Source organism: Epargyreus clarus, unplaced genomic scaffold (assembly GCF_041222505.1).
Source record: "Epargyreus clarus isolate Ecla_fem2 unplaced genomic scaffold, WU_Ecla_fem_2.2 ptg000005l, whole genome shotgun sequence".
Taxonomy (NCBI): domain Eukaryota; kingdom Metazoa; phylum Arthropoda; class Insecta; order Lepidoptera; family Hesperiidae; genus Epargyreus; species Epargyreus clarus.
The window spans coordinates 779998-799360 of NW_027332213.1; the positions used below are offsets into that span (position 1 = coordinate 779998).

At 39.8% G+C, this 19363-nt stretch overlaps 1 protein-coding gene across 1 annotated transcript; it reads left to right on the forward strand.

Annotated features, from left to right (window-relative positions):
* The first annotated feature begins 2591 nt into the window (after positions 1-2591).
* On the forward strand, positions 2592-9760 carry Pdhb (Pyruvate dehydrogenase E1 beta subunit). Its single transcript, XM_073093747.1, has 8 exons — positions 2592-2971; positions 3835-3988; positions 4712-4898; positions 5620-5742; positions 6152-6253; positions 6550-6669; positions 7092-7272; positions 9581-9760. Exons 1-8 carry the CDS (start codon positions 2766-2768, stop codon positions 9603-9605), a joined length of 1098 nt encoding a protein of 365 aa, XP_072949848.1. The 5' UTR covers positions 2592-2765; the 3' UTR covers positions 9606-9760.
* The last annotated feature ends 9603 nt before the right edge of the window (positions 9761-19363 follow it).

The following is a 19363-nucleotide window of genomic DNA, read 5'->3' on the forward strand; positions in this document are numbered from 1 at the left end:
TTGAACAGGTTGTTGAGCATTCCGAAATGGACTAATAAGATAAACGTCGTTATTCTGATGCGTAACTTTATCGAATCAATAGTTGTTGGAGATTTAACTATTGGACTTAGAATCCAGACATAAGTAAAGTGGGCAGCTAGATGTTGTCATTACTGTAGGTGTAGGAAACTTTTTTTAGTTTGATTTTTATTTATCTGTAGTTAAGATGGATTAGTGCAGATGCCTCGAGCAGTGTAATGTTCGCGGGTGTCTCTTGGTGATGCATATGGTTGGGTGTATGTATGTATGTATGTTGGGTGGATGTATTACATTGAGTGAATATTGCATTTTTAGAGTAAATTTGAGTTGAGCACTGGCCGAATGTTATCGTAAACAAGGTATAAAAACTGCGGTGATACATGACTAGAGTGATCCTATATGAACATCACCTAGTTTAAACCGTGTGTTTTATTATTTAACAATGGTCTAATGCATTCGCTTCAATACCTGTCGCGCATATGACATTTATGTAAAGAGTCCTTATGAACTATGCCTGCAACAGAAATCCGTGGTGAACACTGTTGGGGCAGATTTATAACCTAGGTAATACACAACTAGTGTGATTCTATATGAACATCACCTAGTTTAAGCCTTGGTTCGGATCAACAGTTCGGGCTTTTTACATGCGAGTCGGTATTGCAAGAAAATGCGTAGAGTTTAAGCCATGTTTTTGATAAACAGTTCGGGCCTCTTACGTGCGAGTCGGTATTACAAGAAAATGTGTAACTCTTCTGGACTTAGGCATTAAACAACTGGTTTTCTTTTGCAGCTCTTGCATCAGACCATACACGATCGAGGACGAACGTGTGAGCAGGACGGCCGAATGTTATCGTCGTTAATAAGAAGCTTGGATATTAACGATATCACATTTTTATAACGTTACATTAAAGTAATAAGTGACTCATTTGATACTACAGTTTAAAAACAGATGCGGGTAGGTGAAGTGGGGACGACACCTTGGCGGCGCTCGAATTAACAGAGAGCGACATTCTGGTCGGAGACTTCAGCAAGAGCAGTCGAATAACGGAGATACTTGTGTAGTTATAATACTTCTAATCACTAGTGTGAACTTACTTACGTATAATTGTTATATCGTTACTCTGTACCGTTTATGTGACTATATTATTACATGACTTCAAGACCTACAAGATGAGTTTGATTTCACCCTTTATTTTTATTGATTGTTCTTTTATATTATTTCTTGTTACATCGGTCATTGTTATACATCCGCCGTAAAAATCTAGTATTTATCTATTACAGTTCACGGTTCACGGTTCACTCTATTTAGGAAGAGAGTCTCCGGGAACGCAACCTTCAAATCTTGCCAGGAAGCTCATAAACCCATGTACGACGCTGATCTTGTACAAATACTTACATAAGCTATTATTATGATCTGTTACATGATACCCAAAGGACAGTTTATTTTATTGTCCATTAAAACCCCACATTTGCAGACATCCTTGACCTATATACTAAAAGCTGAGGATATCTTAAAACTGTTACGGTCTCACGCATTTTATTGCTTGGACCTCAAATGTCCTTCATTTCGGCCATTACGTATCTTTATGTAAATCTTCTGATAAAGCAAGAATTACCTACCTATCTACCTACTTTTTAATGCAGAAGTAGCAAACATGCATGCAGCCCGCCGGATAATATTCAAGTCCTACCTGAACTCGGTCACAGATGCACCTCGCATATAGAGTGCAGAGGAAAGGAGTGCCATTTCATAATTGGGATCTGTTGAGAAAGTACAGATTAATAAATTAGAAAGTACTTATCACCTTTAAGCAGTGAAACATAGTTAAAAACATTCCAAGGTGTTATTAAACTGAAAGGACGGCGGTATGTGTGGTCGCATTCCGTCGTATACACCAGACGGTGTGGTGATACAAAGTCACCTGTGCGCTGAGGGGACTTCGGTCGCGTTCCTTTAGAGATCCCGGAGTCCTCTACGAAGCGCCGAGGACGGCCACCGGGGGGGTTTTATTGCGGTAAAAGTCCCACATAACCCCGTGTCGCTCCCACGGCACCGGGTACCTTTTGAAGGTTTCCCCCTCGAGAAAAATAAAATAAAAAATAAAAAAGGTGTTATTAAAACTAAATAAGAAACTAGAAAGAAATGCGTCGTGTTGAAATAATAGTAGTAGTTAATAGAAGTGCAGTATTACATAACCTTACTTTATCTATTTATATAATCCAAAATAATATCGCAAACATAACTTTGGTAGTTATATTCTTGGCGTATTTTTTTTTAATTACCCACGTGCTATACTAACGCCATCTTTGTCTTTAGACGGATAATTTTAGTTATATATTTTCTTTTTATAAACCCTTGGAAATTTACTTCTTTTCTTATTTTTACAATTACAACTAAATACAAACAAGTAACAGTCTATTTAAATTCATAGCAGACACACTACAAAGAATGGTAATTTGTGAATGAATCCACAAAACAAATACAGGTCCTGTGGTTAAACGTCAGTAGGATAATATATCTATGGGTTAATCTGATTCCGGCCAGTCAAATATGTCAAATGAAAGCCAAACGTCACTCACGTCAGCATAACGTCAGTTGCGACCTCCATTCATCCTTCGCTGCAAGAGCGGCGTTTATAACTAAAATTCTAAGGAAAAATAGTAGTATCGTACCCATAAAGCTAGTAACAAGCTATTAAGTGTACTGCATTTATAATTAAAGTGTAGGTAAAAAGTGTTCAGTGAAAATGGCGTTGAAATCTTCACCGGTAGTTGGTTGGGCAACGCGTCTTGCTCGCCGCAGCTTCTCGTCATCGAAGGCTTTGTCGTCGAAGCCTGTGACCGTCCGCGATGCCTTGAACCAGGCGATTGACGAGGAAATGGAGAAGGATGAAAGAGTATTTGTTTTAGGCGAGGAGGTCGCTCAATACGACGGTGCTTACAAAGTCACAAGGTTAGTTTACGAATAAAAATAACATTTATAACACTAATCCTGTATGTGTTTCGCACAATAAGTGGATTATCAACCATATTTGACATTGTATTGAGTAAATTTATAGTTATACATATTTTGTTGTTGCGAAAATCAAAAGTATTTTTTTGCAATGTTATATAACCAAGAATTGCAAGGTGTAATCTTAACAGCTGATTTACTGTTGTGCCAGCCACAGTGTATAAAATTGGCCGTGAGTTATGAAACCTATAACTATACAACATACCTACTTACAATATAAACAACTATACAAAATAAATATTACATTATCTATGTTATTTATGATTTTTTATCTCTTAGTAGATTACTTTCTTGATGTAAAATTTAAGCCGAGTGCAATCTTAAATATGATAAAACATCTGGTTTTGTGTAGTAAATGTTGTTCTAATCATATATAAACCAGTCCATCTGATGTCACAAGACTTATTACTGATAGAAACTGCAAAGCTATCCTAACACTGCCTTATAGCAAATTTAAAATATAAAACATCTGGAATCCCATAAGACTCCTCTGCTAGGTATGAGTGTGTTAAAAGAGAAAGATCAGGTCATATCCACAGCTTTGGATAAATGTGAATTGGTGATCTGCATACCTTTGAAACCCTTTTTAAAGAAATTCCTTTTTTGTAGGTTTTCTCACATCTTCTTTCACTATTATAGCAAGTGATAATTTTAGGAGGCACATAACATCAAAAAATCGAAGAACTGGGATTTCAATCTTGGACCCCTCCAGTGAATATAAATAGAGAGAATAATTATTCATACTAATAAACATATGGTATAATATAACATGATAAATAATAATAATATGTACACAATTTCAGAGGCTTATGGAAGAAATATGGAGACAAAAGAGTAATAGACACGCCCATCACAGAAGCTGGCTTTGCCGGTATAGCTGTGGGCGCTGCCTTCGCTGGTCTCAGGCCTATTTGCGAGTTCATGACTTTCAACTTCTCTATGCAGGCTATTGATCATGTAAGTAGAACATTTTGTACTAATCTAAAATATGTATTGGAAACTAAGTGTTAGCCTAATAATTTATTTTAGGATTAAAAATCTTCATATTCAGCCTGGCAGACATGCAAATGAAAATTATAGACTTGCCTTGTAGAATTGTAGAGTTGCTCTACTCGTTTTTCTGTATGTCTACGTAAACCACAATATAAGGAAATGTAAAATTATGAATGTAGGAATATTAATTTTTGTAGCCCCTGCATAATATTAAAACAAAAACACAATATAAAAAATTATCTGCCTGTCTAACCACACGTCTTAACCATATTATGTTAAATTTGGAAATATTTTAACTAATTTAGACTTACTGCAATATATGAAACAAAGCTAATTTTTAGATTGCTTATATATCTTAAAAATATACACAGGGAAGTTAGTGTTCAATATTTACATCTTATATATAAAATTGTCATGTCACAATTTTAGTAACCATACTCCTCCAAAACGACTTTACCGATTTTCACCAAATTTTATATGCATATTCAGTAAGTCTGAGAATCAGCTACTATCTATTTTTCATACCTCGTAAGTGGCAAGGGTTGTTCGCAATGTTTGCCAGATCAGCTAGTAGTACATAATTGAGAGGGATTGTCAGGGAAGTTGATATAAAATGTTTACATAAAAAGATAAGCATTGCTTTGTCTAGAAATATCTAGACTTAATATATGATGTCATAATTTCCAGGTAATAAACTCAGCAGCGAAAACATTCTACATGTCAGCGGGCCAAGTTCCCGTGCCGATAGTGTTCCGCGGTCCGAACGGCGCCGCGGCGGGAGTCGCCGCGCAGCACTCGCAGTGCTTCGGCGCTTGGTACAGCCACTGCCCCGGGCTGAAGGTGCTCATGCCATACTCCTCGGAGGATGCTAAAGGTTTGTGAACTGCTATAAAAAGTTTTCGATGAAGTGCTCCTCCTTTTTTTGGAGTTGGTTATAAATGAATAAAAAGAAAATGAAATTTTCTTTTATTAGTAACACTAAGTGCCCCTTCAAATTTGCTGTTGTATGACAAGCGGAAGTTACAGTATCATCATCATCATCAACCCATTACTGTTCCACTGCTGTGCACGGGTTTCTTCTCAGTATGAGAAGGATTAGGCCATAGGCGCTGGCCAAGTGCGTATTGGTAGGCTTCACATACCTTTGAGATTTTTTTTATAAATCTCAAGTATGCAGGTTTCCTCATAATGTTTTCCTTGACCGTTTAAGCAAGTCATAATTAATTTCTAATATGCATTTAATTTTGAAAAATCAGAGGTGCATGCCTGGGATTTGAACCTCGGTCCCCACGATCGAGAGACAGAGTTTCTTAACCACTAGGCTATCACTGTCGGCTACAGTTACAGTATATGTAGACATAATAAAGGTTGCTTGCCAAAAAAATATTCAGTAAATAATGTGCATCTTAATTATCTTTGGATTCAATTCATTAATTCATAAAGTAGATAAGTACAGAAAAACCTCGGCTCTGATCTTAAACATTAATTAATAATACTGTAAAATGTGTACATAGTACTTTCATGAAAACTGTGAGTTTATAGTTTTATAGTGTTAACATGGAAAATGCTTCATAATTTTTGTAATTTTTTTTAAGGTCTTCTGAAAGCTGCCATCAGAGAAAACGACCCAGTGGTGGTGTTGGAAGATGAGCTCCTGTACGGTGTTCCATTCCCCATGTCTGACGAGGCACTGTCTCCAGACTTTGTAGTGCCAATTGGTGTGTATTTAACATTTCTATTATGTATATTATTCAGTTATATAGATAGCATATATTTATAGCTGTAAATATATATAATAGTGATCGTTCTTGTGGAAAAAAACGAATGTTGTTGTTCTGTAAATAGAGATTTTTTTTTATTATTGTGACATAATTTGTATATGTGGTCAATGACAAATATCTGATATCCTTCATGTGACTAAATCTAAATTTTAATTTCTATATAATCTACAGTTTACATAGTTTTCTATCTTCCCCTGAATTCTCCATCAAACGTAATTTAACCCTTTTCAATATTATTGTGAATTTTAGCTCTTTTTTTAGTTTACTTATTGTGCATATTAACACATTACTTCAAAAGCGTCAGTTTTGTTATTATATTAATAGATTCCCTTTAACATGATTACAGGTAAAGCGAAAATCGAGAGGCCCGGCCAACACATCACAGTGGTGTGCGCGGGCAAGGCCACAGACACCGCCCTGCAGGCCGCTAATGAACTCGCTGGAAAAGGTCTGTACCTCGCACATGCTTTTTACTAGATTAAGTATAAAAAATCTGACAATATCAGTTAAAATAATTAGCAGTGGTCAAATCTTATGTGAGAATGTTGGCTCTAAATAAAGGATAGCAGAAAATGCCTTTTGCACCTCAGAGTGCATTTGTATGTTGTACATGGTTTAATATCACAGTCCCAAAACAACTTAGAATTTGTGTAAGGTATGTTATTTAATATGATGTTGTCCAGAGTTAGGATAAAGGAGTAAAAAGCATATTTTGAAGTACAAAAATGAATGATAATATTACAGGAATTGAGTGTGAAGTGATCAACTTGAGGTCGATCAGGCCTCTAGACTTCGAGACGATTGCACAGTCCATTGCCAAGACACACCACCTCATCACAGTTGAGCAGGGATGGCCGCAGTCAGGTAAAATAGTATTTTATTGTATTTACTGTATATTTTTTTTAACAATTTTATTTGGAAAATCCCTAGGAGCAAGGTAGTGTTGACTTATAAAAATATGACGGGATTAATTATCTATTGGTAATTTGGTACCTTTTGGGAGTGAAGGAAAAGCAAATAGTGTTGGTCCTTTTAAAAGTGTTTTTTTTTTTTCAAATTTAAAGCAGGGACAGCGTAGCGTAGGTTTTTGTCTATAATATACAATCACTGAAATTAGTCTATAAATCCTCTAATTTTCATTTTTTCTATTATGTTAAGGTTGGAGGGAGGGTGGGCCAGGACTCTAAGCCCACCGCTATATGAGTATATGGTTATGCTATATGCGGCTTATGTGCATCATTATCTACGCGGAGATAATGTCTATATTTGCATGTACGTGTGCGCAGGTATCGGCGCGGAAGTGTGCGCGCGCGTGATGGAGTCGCCGGCGTTCTTCGAGCTGGACGCGCCGGTGTGGCGCGTGTGCGGCGCCGACGCGCCCATGCCCTACGCGCGCGCGCTCGAGGCGCTCGCCCTGCCGCGCCCGCCCGACGTCGTGGCCGCCGCCGCCGCCGTGCTCGCCAACAGGTGCGTACAGTCCGCCCCGCCCTACGCGCGCGCGCTCGAGGCGCTCGCCCTGCCGCGCCCGCCCGACGTCGTGGCCGCCGCCGCCGCCGTGCTCGCCAACAGGTGCGTACAGTCCGCCCCGCCCTACGCGCGCGCGCTCGAGGCGCTCGCCCTGCCGCGCCCGCCCGACGTCGTGGCCGCCGCCGCCGCCGTGCTCGCCAACAGGTGCGTACAGTCCGCCCCGCCCTACGCGCGCGCGCTCGAGGCGCTCGCCCTGCCGCGCCCGCCCGACGTCGTGGCCGCCGCCGCCGCCGTGCTCGCCAACAGGTGCGTACAGTCCGCCCCGCCCTACGCGCGCGCGCTCGAGGCGCTCGCCCTGCCGCGCCCGCCCGACGTCGTGGCCGCCGCCGCCGCCGTGCTCGCCAACAGGTGCGTACAGTCCGCCCCGCCCTACGCGCGCGCGCTCGAGGCGCTCGCCCTGCCGCGCCCGCCCGACGTCGTGGCCGCCGCCGCCGCCGTGCTCGCCAACAGGTGCGTACAGTCCGCCCCGCCCTACGCGCGCGCGCTCGAGGCGCTCGCCCTGCCGCGCCCGCCCGACGTCGTGGCCGCCGCCGCCGCCGTGCTCGCCAACAGGTGCGTACAGTCCGCCCCGCCCTACGCGCGCGCGCTCGAGGCGCTCGCCCTGCCGCGCCCGCCCGACGTCGTGGCCGCCGCCGCCGCCGTGCTCGCCAACAGGTGCGTACAGTCCGCCCCGCCCTACGCGCGCGCGCTCGAGGCGCTCGCCCTGCCGCGCCCGCCCGACGTCGTGGCCGCCGCCGCCGCCGTGCTCGCCAACAGGTGCGTACAGTCCGCCCCGCCCTACGCGCGCGCGCTCGAGGCGCTCGCCCTGCCGCGCCCGCCCGACGTCGTGGCCGCCGCCGCCGCCGTGCTCGCCAACAGGTGCGTACAGTCCGCCCCGCCCTACGCGCGCGCGCTCGAGGCGCTCGCCCTGCCGCGCCCGCCCGACGTCGTGGCCGCCGCCGCCGCCGTGCTCGCCAACAGGTGCGTACAGTCCGCCCCGCCCTACGCGCGCGCGCTCGAGGCGCTCGCCCTGCCGCGCCCGCCCGACGTCGTGGCCGCCGCCGCCGCCGTGCTCGCCAACAGGTGCGTACAGTCCGCCCCGCCCTACGCGCGCGCGCTCGAGGCGCTCGCCCTGCCGCGCCCGCCCGACGTCGTGGCCGCCGCCGCCGCCGTGCTCGCCAACAGGTGCGTACAGTCCGCCCCGCCCTACGCGCGCGCGCTCGAGGCGCTCGCCCTGCCGCGCCCGCCCGACGTCGTGGCCGCCGCCGCCGCCGTGCTCGCCAACAGGTGCGTACAGTCCGCCCCGCCCTACGCGCGCGCGCTCGAGGCGCTCGCCCTGCCGCGCCCGCCCGACGTCGTGGCCGCCGCCGCCGCCGTGCTCGCCAACAGGTGCGTACAGTCCGCCCCGCCCTACGCGCGCGCGCTCGAGGCGCTCGCCCTGCCGCGCCCGCCCGACGTCGTGGCCGCCGCCGCCGCCGTGCTCGCCAACAGGTGCGTACAGTCCGCCCCGCCCTACGCGCGCGCGCTCGAGGCGCTCGCCCTGCCGCGCCCGCCCGACGTCGTGGCCGCCGCCGCCGCCGTGCTCGCCAACAGGTGCGTACAGTCCGCCCCGCCCTACGCGCGCGCGCTCGAGGCGCTCGCCCTGCCGCGCCCGCCCGACGTCGTGGCCGCCGCCGCCGCCGTGCTCGCCAACAGGTGCGTACAGTCCGCCCCGCCCTACGCGCGCGCGCTCGAGGCGCTCGCCCTGCCGCGCCCGCCCGACGTCGTGGCCGCCGCCGCCGCCGTGCTCGCCAACAGGTGTGTACAGTCCGCGCCAAACTTCTAGTCCACTCTGAAGTTGCTGAACGCAGGTGTAGTCAGAGAGCCAATGCGGTCGAACACAACTACAAGCATACTCTGTAGCAACAGTAAGAGCACACTAAGGAGGGTGCCGGAAGGGTACTGCGCTGTCGTCGTCCCGCTAATATCTACAATTTGCTGTTGCAACGCGACTCGTTCCTATATTCAGAGCGGACCAAAAGTTTGGCGTGGACTTTATCCGGCCCACTGTGTATGCGCAAGTGATGTAACGAACATTTGCACTCGCATACAGGAATTCACCAAATTTTTGCTTAATAAGGGTTTTTTTCCCTAATTGCCTGTTCGGATTTTGTATATGTACCAGGTGTTGAGAAAACTTCGATAGCGTGATTAAGAAATTTGACGAGTTGCGGGAAATTCGACACAGAACACTCTAAAATCAGAAATAAACTTAAATATTTTGTTACAGAATCAGCGAAGCTGCGGTCCAATAATAACAAGGGAATCTCCAACACCACCTGTCGCCTTAGAACATTGTAAATATTTATTATCATTTCGAATTAGCAGACGAACTGCCTAGACCATTGTGATTATTTCAAGAAACTATATGTATTTAATAGATAAATATAAAATAAATTTTTTAGTTATATTTTTTGTTTCCTTTATCATTATTGATTAAAATTTATAAATTATCACCCGAGAGGTGCCAAAATTTGAAGCCATAAAACTCGGATAAATTGACGTTATCGAAGTTGTTCTGAAAACAAAAGTATCTTTATTTATCATGTAGATCCTTCCTAGAATGTCAGTTTCAGCAGATCACGTGATTTCACATTCAGGGATTGTAAACCTTTAAAAAAATATATTATATTATTTTGCAAATTTATTGTAATAGGTAGTTTGTCCACATCTGTGTTATACGTATCTACTTACATAACCATCGCCGGAAATGTCTAATTAACCCAGACTGCCATAAAATTCTGATCAAGTCCATATAGTTTATTTTTGATGAGTAACTGATGAACGAAGTCACGGGTAACAGCTAGTATTATAGAATATTAAATATCTATCAAAAACAAAATCGGTCTTAAAACTAGCGTTCAAAAAGAGTCGCGATACTTTACATGTCCAAATATCTAATTACTGTGGTTGTGTTACTATAATAGTACCTACTTTTCGTTAATAGTAAGCCAATAGAAACTGGATTAAAATATTCGTACTTTGGTGTTTATCTTTGTCTGAATAAATAGCGCAATCAATTTCGATATTCTATTAGAAACCTATCCATTAATAATTTGAATTTTTATTCTGAACAAAACACCAGAAAAGAACTATCATAGCGCTCTGCACGCCTCGAATGTTCATATTTAATTCTATAGTAACACTAAAACAATCAATTCATCAAAAACTTACAAAAACTTTTACAACACCTGCTAGAAATAAGACACTTATCTTTCATTTCCGTTATTACACGTAGATAATCACTTTTGTAAACACTCTTTTGTGATCGAAGTAAACACTAGTTTTTTTGTTTTTATAATATCTAGTTGGAGTAGCTTACATTTAGTATTTAAAATAGTAGTCAAGTCTAGTTGAACCAGCTACTATATTAGAATTAAAAAAAAACGTGAAATATTATCAAAATAAATTATGTGTACCTACCCAATATTAAAAACATTATATTGACCAATAAAAATGGTCATATCAGTCGTCAAACCGCTACCGATCCACTGATTGACACGGGTATTCTCTCAGAGAAAGAGGTTTAGGCCATAGTTTATTGCGCTTTGTAGACTATAAGTAACAATTTATTAACAAACATAAATATTATTGCTTGATCCTTCCACCTTGGTTGTACCTTCGATCAGTTCTTATTAGTGATCGAAGGGTTGTACGCATAAGCGCAAATGCCTTTTACCACGCTTATTAGCTTGAGCTGTATGTATGTCACTTTAAAAGGTCAGCTTAATTTAATATTCTGAAAAAATATTAAAAATTCATGACAATTTTATCCTTTTGTCCCATTTTCCTTATTAGGATCATCAAGATTAATTAACGATTTTCAAGGCGGTGTTCGAGCGCCTTAGTGAAAGTCACGGCAAAGTTACTGCACGATAAATTGCAACATTATTACTTTTTAGTTTGATTAACTATAAAAGCGTGGTTTTTAGTATGTTAAAAAATAATTTGTGTATTTTGCATTGTTTACTAACGCAATAACATCACGAGGCAGAACAGCGGTAAGTGCTCCCGCTCACATTTTTAAATGTTAAATTTAAAATGGAATTGTTTTCAAGCACTTTTCAGTTTCATAAAATTAAATAAAAATCTAGAATTTTATTAATACCATGAATCATTTGAAATTATTTTCACAAAAGACCGTTAGCTATACTCCATTCGTGAAATATTGTCCAAATAAATTGATTGCTTAACAATGCAATTGCAACTTCATTTTGGTATTGAGACAAAGAACAAAATTATTCAAGTTAAACCTTATTAATATTTTCGATTAATCATTTTTAAGTGATGACCAATCAATTATCGACATGTTATTTTGTTGTAACAGGCAACACTTAATTCAAATTATACGCAAAAAATTTGGCTAATAACAAAGACGTGCTGTTAATTACAAATTACTAATTGACTTTAATATATGTTGATTCCTTCATGCGAATCGCATGCAACGAACAGATGCAAGATGAAAGATGGTCTTGGCAGGGTCCTCGAAAAATCAGAGGTCCTAAGTGTGATAGGGATTTGAACACCTGACTCCCAGGGTTACTGCAATCTCCCATTGTAGGGTACAATCGCTCTACTACTGGTTGAAACCGTAAACTTAATTTGTTTCTATGGTTGAAACCTACAACACACTCCAACGTTGCTCCGATGCAGATTGTCGGAGGAAGAGTCGAATGTTTTTGAAATGCCTTACGAATCGAACGAAGTCGAATGTTTTTGAATTGAAATACTATATACCTATGATATATAGCACCTAATGACAGAAAAAAATCTTCATAGAAACCTATATGATTTCATAGTAAAAAAAAACCTTAGTACCTAGTAGTTTAATAATGTGAAAAATGCTAAAAGATGGTACATGGATGGTACCTATTCGGTAAAATTTCAATTCGTAATTTAGTTTTTACACCCTGGCGTTTCTAATAATCATTATATTTGCGTAAAACTTAACTTTCTAAATATATTAAAGTGCCTAGGTATCTACGAGTTTCTCGCAACTAGTAAGATCAGTTATCGTTATCTCTAATGTTGTGAATATATCGCTTGGTTTACTGCATTCTGATTTCTCTAATTATTATTCAAATCTATAAATAAACATAAACGGTGTGTTTTTCCTGTAGGTAACACAACTTACGATGTTTGGAGTTGGAGAAATTAAGTACAATGGCATTACTTCTTTTAGAACTAAGTTTATTATAGATTAAATCTCAAGAACTCACAACATATCTGAAAATTGCCTTATAGGACATAGAAGAGGATGGTATCTAAATATTTTTATGAACTTTATGAGTGTCAGATTATACTCAGATGCGAAGCCATACCTACATGAAAAGATTTTTATTTATTTAAGTACCTCATTTTTAACAGTGTTTTAAAATGTATCACCAATGCACTGAACGCTACGGCACCATTCCCTTTCAGAATGAAAATAAACAGAACATAATAGTCCAACTTGAGGTAATTTATGCATACCCATAGGCATTGACCACTTAAAATAAACAGCATAACTGTTTACTCCTTACATTACAAGAAAATCGAACACGAAATTCCATGTCCCAGCTAATCGTTCCAACCATAAAATAATGGTAACCAGCAACTTTGCTAAACTGTTGTACAAACTTTGGCAGTTACTGTGTCAGCGGCTGCCGACAGCCGCGCCGTGGGTGATGGATGGGCTCCGTCGTGGGATTTTGGATGCTTCCTGAGTTTGCCAGGTGTTGCATTTATAACTAGTATTATAGGTTAACGGTAATTGTTCTATGTGTGAATAAGTGTACGTTACGGGTTACGCCGTAGCTCTAAGCGCTTAATAAATTTGATTCTAGAGTGCACTTCATGGACTGAAACATACAATGTGAAACCTTGATTAATTAAGCAGATAATTAAAATTAATATTTCATACAACATGTAAGGTATAGGTAGTTATTACCTATAAGTTACAGTACCTTGCATATAATGGATCTTACCAAAATCGTTTAAAATAAAGCAAAAACCATTTACCTATTCCACCTACGTTATTCAAACAATTCCGTCCATCCCTTCAAAAATATCTCAATTTCCCACCAAAAGCAAGTTAGAAAAAAATCCGAAAGCGAACGAACGTGTAACGAAAATGTCAATCTTGGATATATAAATAAAAATATAATTCGCCACTGTAGCGTTACCACACAATAGTTCCGGACAGGACTTTAAGAATACTTAGAATAAACGATAGAAAACGATTGTAGTGTTTTATCCATAAAACATTATCTTTCGGCGCGTAGTTATTCGTTATCTATCCATAATGGTATTCTAATATTTTCTTCTAAACTTTATGCTATTTTGCTATCGACGTTTAGAATAGTATTGACATAGAACCTCCCCCCATATTATATTTAAGCCGTAAAACCTGTAAATTTACATGAGTAACGCAAATTGGCTCAATTATGTTAAATAAATTACTATTATATAGAGATAACCCCAAGAATATGAAAATATACCTTTGTAATGCTTCATGAAATAAATAAATTTATTATTATTATTAATTAGGTACGCTTTGTAATAGTAGACATAAAACCGTGCTGTGTGCTCCCGCGGACTATGTGGGTCGCCTTTTATTATAGGCAAACATCCACACCCTTTGAAAGAAAGTCAAGAACAGCTTCACGTTAGAAATACGCGTGGCAGTGATAGCTCTCCGAAACATACTCTTTCTACCGCCTTTCATTCTATAGGATTAGGATATTAAAACAGAACCGTCTACCAACCAATCAATAATTAAGTTAAAAGCAATAAAGTCTATCCCGTACAAAAACCCATGGTAACAGGAGGCTTTATTCCACGCTCTTAATTCGCCGACGATCGATCACGCCGAGGACACCGGCAGACAGATTTGGAGAATGGGCCCCGCACGTGCGATTCGGAAGCTGTAATCACATTTCGAGGCATTGTGTACGAAATGTTGGAAAAAGCACGCATTTTAGAAACGAATGGAACTCTATGAACAGATGACATTTTACAACAGAAAAGTTTTGAAACAGTACCTTGATAGGTGTATTTCAGGTAGCCAATGGAAGTAGCAAATTGGTAATCACTCCTGTTGTAATTTTTTTTAATTGTCTCGCTAACCATATGGTTGGCCTGTCCGTATTTACATTTGCAATGGAGGCATCACAGTACCTTTAGCGGATTTTGAATGAAGAAACCCATTTTAAATAATATACATACATACGCAACCGGAGACTATACTACTATTCTCTTCAAACCAGAACACATCAGTATTAACCAGCCTTTTTATGTAAAGTTAACTACTTACTCGCATTACCAAATGCAAACATTCTGTAAATGTTACCTTCCATATTTTTTCCACATGTTATACTGGTCGACATCTCCAAGACGAGGAATCCTAGCGTGGGACTAGGAGAGTAGAAAGCGCCGTTTTCTTACACCTCTCGGTTACCTTAACTCGAATTTATATTAATTCTCGATATGCCTCGATAACCAAACAGGATGAAAACCGGCTTTTTGAAATGTAATTCGACGAATGTCGTGTAATTATTTTCAATCTTGAATCACTTTCTCTGACAACAACATGTGGACAACAGATACGCATTATTAAAAATACATAAATATACGTGTATTGCTTGTTTCAATAAACTCTGTAAATTAAAATGGCTGTTATTTGTTTCGCTCACACATTATAGAGAACAAGCGAGAGTTGAAATGCTGTCATTTTGAAGTACAATTTGTATTTAATAAGTTTATTTTTAGTAATCTGCACCTAAACGTTAAAAGCTACTCAATACTAAATCACAGAATCGTTGCAAGCATAATAACCAATACAAAATATTGCTGCCATTATCCAAATTGTCTATAATGTTTATTTTATAGACAGGAAAAGGTAAGTTAGTGACGTCACTGCACTTTAAAATTTAGTTAAACACCTATCAATGTAGAACTTGTTGACTTATAACACAGTTAAATCAATTTGTTAACGATATTAACTACGATAATCCATTTAAACTTCTTCTTTATCGAATTACTTTGCACCCTTCAACCCACACCCTTTCCTTTGAGGCTTTAAAGTAAGTGAAGCTTATAGAGCTTTTCACTGAATTGGATTGACTTGTATTACAACCACTTTATAAATAATTTTAGAAGTTATATTGAAGAGTAATAGAGTTAGAAACGTAGGGGTTAAGGTTTTACTGTTAAATAAATTTAAATGTAATAAATTTACAGATTTTCTCATACGTTTTCTTAGCAAATATAGTTTATGAAGCAGTTACATCCCTTTTTTCTAAGGTATATAATTACATCTCTTAGAAATAAGGGATGTAATTGCATGTGATGTCAGTACCATCTGATATTAAACCAAGATTAGTGGGACATTCATTGTTAAAACTAATTCGGGTCTTCGCATTGATTATTTTTAAATAAACTTATTTTTATTAAATCAGGATTTTTAACTGACCTCTATAGGTATATTAGTACGCCTTCTAATTAAAATGAAACGACTAAGCTACTGCTAAAATTTTGACATATGTTGCCACCGCAGGCGATAGTCAAAGTTCTACACTCCCTACTAAAGGACCCAAATCCTAATTTAGTTTTCAAATAGTTCCCAAATGTAGTTCTTATTATTCGAGTCCATACGCGGGTGTATTGAGATGTTCGGTTCGCTGCTTACATGTTCATTTGTGCGAATGTAATTGGAGTAGGGTTGGCAAAAAAGGATCACACTTTTATGTTTTCTTTTATTTCACCCGAAAAATAATGTTTAATTCTGATGAAAACCTTATCGATGAATTAGGTTGGTTCTGAGGTTTTATGAATCATAATTGTATTTATGTGAACAGGGAATATTAAAGTACTTCGTTTAGATAAGGAGATAAGTTTCTCCTTTTGGATAATGGAAGTAGCAAATCGTATGCTAATTTTAGCTACTTTTACTCACTAAAAATTAGAAGAAGTCTTACTACTAGACTTATATTAAATGTCTCATACCTCTGCCTTAGCACACGCTTTCCTTGAATCAAAAATAATTCACTGCTACTACAAGGCAAAAATAAGGCATTACAGTCACGTGACCCTTCAAACCTACCAAGCAACCAATCTCCAGCGGTTAAACATCACCCGTTCACAATATATAAAAATCTACATTCAGCAAACAATAATGCCAAGTCATGCATTAATATTTTCGCCAACATTTCTCCCACCGTACCACATAGGCCTGGCTAATGGCATGTGACAGCGGCCGTGATGGATCGTCGCACCCCCACCTCCCCCGCGACGGAATTAGCTCTGTATTTTTTCGCTCAAAATAAAATCCTTGAAGAAGATTACGGTTCTAGAATATTCGTTAAATATTGTCGAGAGCGGAATTTGGACTATGTAATGAAAATGGGTAATTGCTTAATCAAGAGAGTATAAGTTTGACAAACTTTGGATACCAGCAACAAAATATAAAATATGGGTCTCAGAAAAAAAATATTGAAATACTATCAGAATTATCGCAAGTTGTTCATAAGGTCACAAGGTGAAATGCCTTATACTTATTGGGTATAGATTATTATTTTATGCGTTACACATTTAATGGTGTACTGAATAAGAATAACAGACCCCAATAAAGCAGTAGGTATGTTTTCCTAACTTACTAAATTAGCATTAAAATGACCACTATTACGATTTCAACTAAACATTTATAACAATTGCAGTAACGCAAACACGTGACCGCCAAAGGCATTGCCCAACACAGATAATACGGCCACTGATAAACGGTCCATGGGTGACCGTGGTCCTCGAAGGTGAGTCGTGAGTCTCGTGGCCACGCAAACATTAATTGTAGGGCACCCACGCATGTATAATACATTTTTAATTGTTCTTTATGAGGTACATAGGTAATTAAAATAACAATGGTACAATCTTTGTAGTACTTATAACTAAAGCCACACCATCGGTTTCACTGATGGGCGTGGGGCTAAAAATTTATAGGTTCATAACTGAAGAATGAAAGGCCTGGGATTTGAACCTCAGACACCCTGATTGGGAGGCCGATACATATATCTACACAGCACCATACTTATGTCTACACCACAATAACGGAGTAGCGCATTACGTTGTGACTTGCAGGATATGGTAAGAGACTTTTAAAAGTGGTAGAATTTTCGTTTTTCGAGTACAGAGACCACCACCACTTCGTTTTCTGCCTCATAAAAGCAGGTTTAAGGGTTGCGCGCTACGGTGTCCTTAAATGGTGTATAAGTGTGAAGAACACAAGTAGGCATCCAATCATAAATAATTATAGTTAAAAACTATAAGTCACGCTAAAATTTCACAAGCAAAATCGTTAATCTTTACAATTCTGATGTGGAGAATGGGACAAGATTATTAAAATCGTGTATTGTCATCGGTTCTTGATAAATGTTCAACATTTTGACCGTTCAAAGTGGGTAAAAATCGAGTTCAAATTCCGTTACATACATACAGGTCAAGTTAATAAAAGAGTAGTATAATAAATTTCTGCTCGATGGTGTGTAACCAAGATACTCTTTGTAGGTGTGTCAAATGAGTAGAAAAATACTAGACATGCGGAAATAACGGTACACTTATATTATTTTAAATTGTGTTTTCAAGTACCCTTTGTTTTATCTCAAGCTTATAAGCCATACCATAATAAATAGGTGTCGCATATTTCTTATATACTTTCAATACAAGCTTACTTTCAAAACTAAAAATAGTCTTACTGCGGCAATAAATTTTCCAGTGGATAATAAGTCTATATTAGCAACGTAACTAAGATTGTAAACAGATTAATTTTATTAACATTTAATTATTTATTTATAGATACAATTAAGTTGATTCCGAATTATTTAAAGATATGCGAATTTTACCAATGAACCGACTGCTTAAAAAATACACAAATCTAAGGACATCTCATATGTTAAAGTGTGTCAAATCGTTTGAGCTGCTGGACGTGACATACATACATACATATGCTCAAAAACAATACAATCTTGGAATTTGATCTTATTTTTCTTTCTTTTTTTATACTATAGGAGTAACAGACGAGCATGCAGTCAACCTGATATTTAGTGGCTACTGCCGCTCATGGACATTTAAAATCCAGATAGGATTAAATGTTACTGCAACCTGAGGTCGGCCACAGATGCGCCGCTACCTCTGAGAACTGCTGTCTAAGCTGGAACGCCTCGAAAAAGTATGCCTCCCTTATCACTCACTACACAGAAACACAGCAGCGCTTAACACTGCTGTTATGAGGCAGAAATAGGTGTGGCGGTGGTGCCGCCGGAGTCAAACCACAAAGGTTTCTCCCACCTTCAAAGCCGACTTATTGCATATGCTCTTAAAATAAGCGGAGAAAACACCTAATTATAATTTTCATGACGAGTCGGCACAGCAGCGCGTCACTTACCCAACTTAGTGTATTTTGGAACTTACATAAATCTGCCAAAAAGTCTCAGCAGCAAAAGATTCCCTATGTTTGGAAATTAAATGGTAATGGCTGACCTTAGCAAGGACTAAAATTTTAAACGTCGTTAAACAAAGCTCATATTTTGGAAGTATACTTAGTTATTTTTCAAAAATATAAAGAGTTTGGACTAAGTAATTACGATTTTTCTCTGAAACCACAATTAAACTTAGTAAATCGTTAAACCTACGTAACAGTAACAAGGCACTATTATTAAACAAGCGATTGAAGCTTAATAATAAGTGCTTAACAGTTAACAGATGACCTCGAACCTTTCAAAATAATGCTGGTAATATCGTAATTCACACCCAGACCGGTCCAAAGGAATTACAATTGTTATGGCATTATGGCAATTTTGCAAATTGTCGGTTTGAGCAGTGACTTAGGATATCGATACAAATGTTTATTAAACAGTTTGTTAGTAATTGATAGAAATTAATTATAACTTAGTTAAACGGTCAAGCATAACATCGTCAGGAAACCTGGAGTTTACCGTAAAGTTACATAACCTTAAGTTAATATTCTAAGACAAGACTGATATAA